Source organism: Vitis riparia, unplaced genomic scaffold (assembly GCF_004353265.1).
Source record: "Vitis riparia cultivar Riparia Gloire de Montpellier isolate 1030 unplaced genomic scaffold, EGFV_Vit.rip_1.0 scaffold583_pilon_pilon, whole genome shotgun sequence".
NCBI classification, from domain to species: domain Eukaryota; kingdom Viridiplantae; phylum Streptophyta; class Magnoliopsida; order Vitales; family Vitaceae; genus Vitis; species Vitis riparia.
This window is the reverse complement of record NW_023269705.1, coordinates 168,027-173,984: the sequence shown is the minus strand read 5'-3', so window position 1 is coordinate 173,984 and position 5,958 is coordinate 168,027. Positions and strand designations below refer to the sequence as shown.

Sequence of the window (5,958 nt, the reverse complement as noted above, 5' to 3'; positions counted from 1 at the left end):
ACGACTTGCATCTAATCATGTAAATATCGTCTACTTTGAGTCAAAAAGGGCTCTCACAACTTTAAAACGTATTTACAAAGTTAAAAAGAGTTCATACTTCGTCAGAAACTTTATTTTCTATCTGATGTGGGACATACATCACAATCAAACTTTCCAAAATCATTTTAAAAAATGAAAAGAAAAATAAAATATTTAAAAAAAAAATTGATTAAATTACTAAACTCTTCTTCACCAAAAAAAAATACTACTCTCTTGTTTGAGATTAAAAAGAGAATTTATATTTGCTTCTACCTAATAAATTTTCCACGCATTCATCCTATTTACACAATCAACTAAGAAGATAAAAATCATATCAATACATCCATCCATTAATTATTTCCAATATAACTTAAATACCATTTCCCATTCTTCTATTCCACTCCTTCTCCTACCTTCTTCCCTCCTTTATTTTTGTTCAAAAAAATCCTCTTCTCGGAAGGTTCTTTGTGATAAAAAATGATACTTGAGATAAGTTCATGGAAGCTAATATCAATTTCTTTGATATATTTTGTACGAAATCTAAGAAAACTTTATGATAAAAAATTGATAAATAAATTTCTAACAATAATATTAATATTTTTTTTTTCTCAATTAAAAATGAATAAATGACTTATATCTATTAAATTTCCGACATTCCAGTCAGGTTGTTCTCCACTCTTCACTTTGTTTTGTTTTGTGTTTTTTTATAAGTTTTCATTACTCTATCTTACTTCTTCAAACACTTACCTCATACCGAACTGATGAATAATTTTAATTCGATCACAACCATTAAGATCTGAGGAAATAAGTTGTATCGGACTAAAACATCAACGAAATAAAATTCCCAACTAATATAATACATTAATAGGGATCCAAACATAGAAAAAAATAGTCCACACGCATATCTATTTTTAGTTACTTAAATCAAACATAATATTACTGATGCATACATAAGCACAAAATACACCAAAATAAGATCACAGCACACATTCCTTTTTTACTTTTTTTACACACGGAAAGGAAGGTAGAAAATAGGCTGAAATGGAAAAGAAACGAAACCAATGACTCTTTGCCTAATTTACTTTGCAACCATCAAAGGGTTATATGGAGTCCATGAATTTGGGCTAGGTAAAATGCAGAAGCACTCAATAGATAGCGAGAAAACAGGGCATGCATGCATCAATGAGGGAAGACTGAGAAGTAAGTCTGGACGAAAGTAAGGAATAGGGCCAAAGCTGCACCAACCCAAGCTATGATAGTCCAGGGGCTACCGAAGTAGGTGTCCAGGCATTGTGTCATCCACATTTTCAGTTTGCTGTTATAGTGATTTTTAAGGTGCTTCCGAATTCTCACTCTCACATCTTTGTAAGCATGAAAGTTGGATTCCAAGTTGGCGGACACCGTGTTGAAAAATTCAGCCACTTTTTCATGAGTGCCTAGATTGTTTTGGAGTACCCCGGCGGACTGCAGCTCCTTAACGTCATCAGCATGATCAATGAGGGAATCAAGGAAGCGAAGGTAAGAGATGAAGTCATGGTCGACGTCTGAGCTCATTTCATAGGCTATCAAGTTCAAGAACATAGCCTTGGTTGAGTTATCAATGGTGATGGGAGGAATTCTCAGGCATGCGGTGATCCCATTTGAACGGAAAGAAATGTCCCTCAAGTGACGTGTAGGACTGCGCTTGATGCGGATTCCAGCGTCCATAAGCTCCTTCACATTTCTAAATGATGCCATAACCTGTTCCTTCACATCTCCAACTGATCCCGGACCCTTCTTGCCATTTTCTGCCTCCGAATCCGTTGCTCTAGAACGTTTATCGCCTAGGAAATTTCTTCGGTAGAGATCGAGGAGATGATGACAAAGCCTCGACTCTTTATCAGGTTTCGGCTTCGAATCTTCATCAGGTTTCGGCTTCGAATCATCATCAGGTTTCGTCTTCGACTCTTCATCAGGTTTCGGCTTCGACTCTTCATCAGGTTTCGGCTTTGGTTTCCTTTTAATAATTTGGATGATTGCCAGGAACAGGCGGCAGCAATAATTCTTCATTTTTGGCAGGAATGAGTACTCCTCCTCCTTTATACCAAAGCCAAAGAATTCCTGGAATAGTACTGTCCAAACATCATTGGCCGATTCTGCGTCCACCATCTTCATCAGCCCGTCTAGTAATTGATAGGGAAGTTGGTTCTCCAGCAGCAACGCATCCTGGTGCAGAAGGCTTAGATCCTGATATCTGATATCGTAATCTTCATGGACACCACCTAAGCAAACACATAAAATGTACCACAGTAAAGCACACCCGTCCACCAGCATCATCGCAGTGAATTCGTCTTCCTTATAGTTCTTTCTGGACTCCTGATAGTCATAACAGCCTTTCAGCTCATCAATGCGATCTCTGATCATGTGGTAAATGTTATCGACTGACTGCTCGACTGATTCCTTTCGTGACTGAGCAATGGCTTGGATGTAGGCTTCTGCCAATTTAAGCTTGAGCGTTTCTCCACTCTTGAAGTGGGATTCGCCATGGTAGTAAGGACCCAAAGAAATGAGTTTTGGCGCATAGTAGTCTTCACCCTCGACATCTGATCGCAACTTCTTTGGAACCTTGGGACATTGTAGACATTGTAGCTTTGAACTTGACGGTGATGATGGAAATCGGCGAAATTTGGATTTTAAGTCAGCCAAGGTTCTCAAATGATCACTGCCATCCGCGGATTTTCCAAACTGTTTAGTAGCTACTTCCTGCTGCTCCTCCACTGAAACCACCACCTCTTGCTCCACTGAAACCACCACCTTCTTCCCAGCCATTGTTAGTAGGAGAATGAGATAGCTAGCTAGCTGGAGATAGTACTACCAGTGTTTGAAAAATCGGGACGATTCGAAATCAGCCACAGATAATCGGTCCAGCCGCCACTTTAGTTGCGAAGGGGATTCATGGGCCACTTTAATTTAAAGTGGCCAGCTGGCCAGTTGGCATATTTAAAGTGGCTGCAGCTTGCCACTTTAAATAAAAGTGGGCTTAAGCTAATTTAACGTGGCGAGCTGGATTTAAAGTGGGCTTCAAATTTATTTAAAGTGGTGGGCTTCAAATTTATTTAAATTGGCGAGCTGGGTTTAAAGTGGGCTTCAAATTTATTTAAAGTGGCGAGCTGGATTTAAAGTGGCTGCGAAGGATTCGAACCACGCCAACTTGGTTGCCACCAGACCAAATTCTCAATTAATAATATATGACAATAATAAATATCTTTAAGTTCATTATTAAAAAATAAATAAATAAATTTTAATTATTTTATTTTAAATTTTATTTAATTAATTAATAAATATATAAAAATCATCATTATAATTTTCTTAATAAATATTTTTTAATATCATTTATATGATAATTAAATATTAAAAGGTTCTTTTATTTTACATTATTAAATACATTTAAATTAAATAAATTATGATTTAAATTTTAAATATATTATCATTATCTCATTAATCCTATTTTAAAATTTTATTATTACTTTACTTTTAAAATTTTATTTAAAAATATAAATTTATTCAAAAAAAATACTAAAATATAAAAAAGAATTAAGTTGTAATATTTTATAAATTAAAATTAATTTTATTAGCTAAATAATAAATTATTAATATTGATATATCCTTATTTATTGACATTTTTTTAATCATACCTATATTAATTACAATTAAAAAATAACTTTAACATGTATATTTTTATTTATTTTATCATTTTTTACGTTTCTCTAAATATTTTTATAAATTTTGAATAATTTTTACTTATCAATATTTTTGTTAAAATATCTATCAATATTTTCGACATATCTATAAAATCTAAATATCGAGATATATTACTGTTAGATATCTCTATACTTTTTTTTTTTTGTCAACATGTATTTTACATTCTTTCATATAATTATTAATTCATCTTATATCTTTTTCAAATTTTGAATGGGATGTGACATTGATTTTGTATAGTTTCAGATTTTATAGCATCCGCGTGACTGATTCCATATCTGGATTTTATTTATTTTTATAAAGATCAAAAAACAATAAAAAAAAAAAAAAAAACTTGGACTGATTGAATGATTTTTGTCTAGAACAAGATTATTTCCACCTTTTAATGAGTACTCAAAATTAAGCTAATCTTTCCACCACAAATTGCAGGTGGGCTTCCGAGCCTTACCATCACATCAGTGAACCAACTTATCCAAAATGGCAGATGAGGGCCCACTCTTTTCACATGTGAACTAAAATAAATTCATCACCTTCCATTACAGTAAAATAAATTATGTTAACTAAAATAAATAGATTTCATTCCTATTTTACAATCATTATTAACCAGTTTAATGATATTAACCAGTAAACATTTCAAAGAAATTCTTGATTTTACTTTTGAAATTATGTGTTGGCCCGGTTGGTGTCACTTCCTATTTGTTTTATAGCTACTCCTAAATTGGAGAGGACACCTTGCCGAAAAGAATAATATAGGAATGAAGTAAGCAATGCCTTGAGAATAAAGGAGAGAAAAAAAAAGAAAAGAAAAGAAAGGGATACAGCCATTTCCACTTTGATTTTTGTTCTTATTTTCTCCTTTAGTGGTTGAATAAGAACTTCAGTCAGATTGTTTCAGTAACTTCCATTAGCATACAAAACCCCATGTAGGAATGCTAATTAAATATTAAAATTATTAATTTGAGTTTGATTCTTTTTAGGATTTGGAGGAGTTCAGTTTTTTTTATTAGAATTAAGTTTCTATAATTGTTCCTATCAAAATTAATAGAAAGTTATGTGAAGAAAATTTTACATAATTATTTATCATCTTTTTCACTGTTTTTTAACCTATTTTTCTTGTGTTGGAAAGATTATGTTTTGGTTGCTCACATTTGGTATCAAAGTCTTGTGATTAAAGATGCAACCAACTAATAATAATACGATCCAACCCCAATTTCCAAAGTTTAATGGAAAAAATAATTTTGAATTTTGGAAGATTCAATTATTATTTGAGTATCAAGATATGTGGGGAGTAGTATGGGGTTTCCAAAGTTTGATGGGAAAAATAATTTTAGATTTTGGAAGATTCAATTATTATTTGAGTATCAAGATATTTTGGGAGTAGTAAATCAAGGATTCGTGGTATCGACAAATCAAGTTCAACTCATACAAGTGTAAAAGGATAATTTAGCAAATAACGCTTAGACTCAAACCTAGGTTTCTAGCACGCATGAATAACGATATGACCAACTAAGCTAGCTTTGCTTTTTGTTAAATGCCACATTTATAAATAAAATATATTTGCACTCCTAAGCTACTAAAATAAAATAATAAATTAATTTGAATTATTTTACTTTCATATTCCATTTAAAAATTATCCAAACTATAAAATTATCATAATAATTTTTAATATATATATATATATATATATATATATATATTGAATATTAAATAAATCATAATGTTGATATTAAATATATTTTAATTGTGTATATTATCGAATATCATTAACTATATTAAATCTATATCAATTTTTTTTTAATAAAATAACTTCATTATATGTGTGTGTGTGTGTGTGTTTTTATTGATATTTTACAAATTTTGATTAATTTTGATAATTTTTTTATAATTTTTTCAAAATTTTCATTGATATTTTTTTTTTATATTTTTGAGTTTTTAAGTTTTACAATAAAAATAACTTTAATAAGTATATTATTGTTTATTTTCTTATGTTTTAAAGTTTTTTTTTTCAATATTCCATGAGCTTTAATTAATTTTCTCTTACCAATATTTTGTGTCATAATATTCACTAATATTTCTTAATATATTTGTAAAATCGAGTTATCGATATATCCGTTAAAACTAATATTTTTATTCTTATTTTTTAGAAGATTGCAAATGTAAGTATGACAAAAGGTACATGTGACATCCTTATGAACACCTACA

The 5,958-nt window shown here is 30.9% G+C and overlaps 1 protein-coding gene across 1 annotated transcript; it reads right to left on the bottom strand.

The window, feature by feature from the left end:
* Nucleotides 1–1,197: 1,197 nt before the first annotated feature.
* LOC117910084 (UPF0481 protein At3g47200-like) lies at nt 1,198–2,826 on the bottom strand. The gene has a single exon (XM_034824139.1). It carries the CDS (start codon nt 2,824–2,826, stop codon nt 1,198–1,200), a length of 1,629 nt encoding a protein of 542 aa, XP_034680030.1.
* Between the last annotated feature and the right edge of the window lie 3,132 nt (nt 2,827–5,958).

Bases quoted from the DNA above. Each gene is read 5' to 3' on its own strand.
- LOC117910084 (XM_034824139.1), bottom strand. From the start codon at position 2,826: ATGGCTGGGAAGAAGGTGGTGGTTTCAGTGGAGCAAGAGGTGGTGGTT.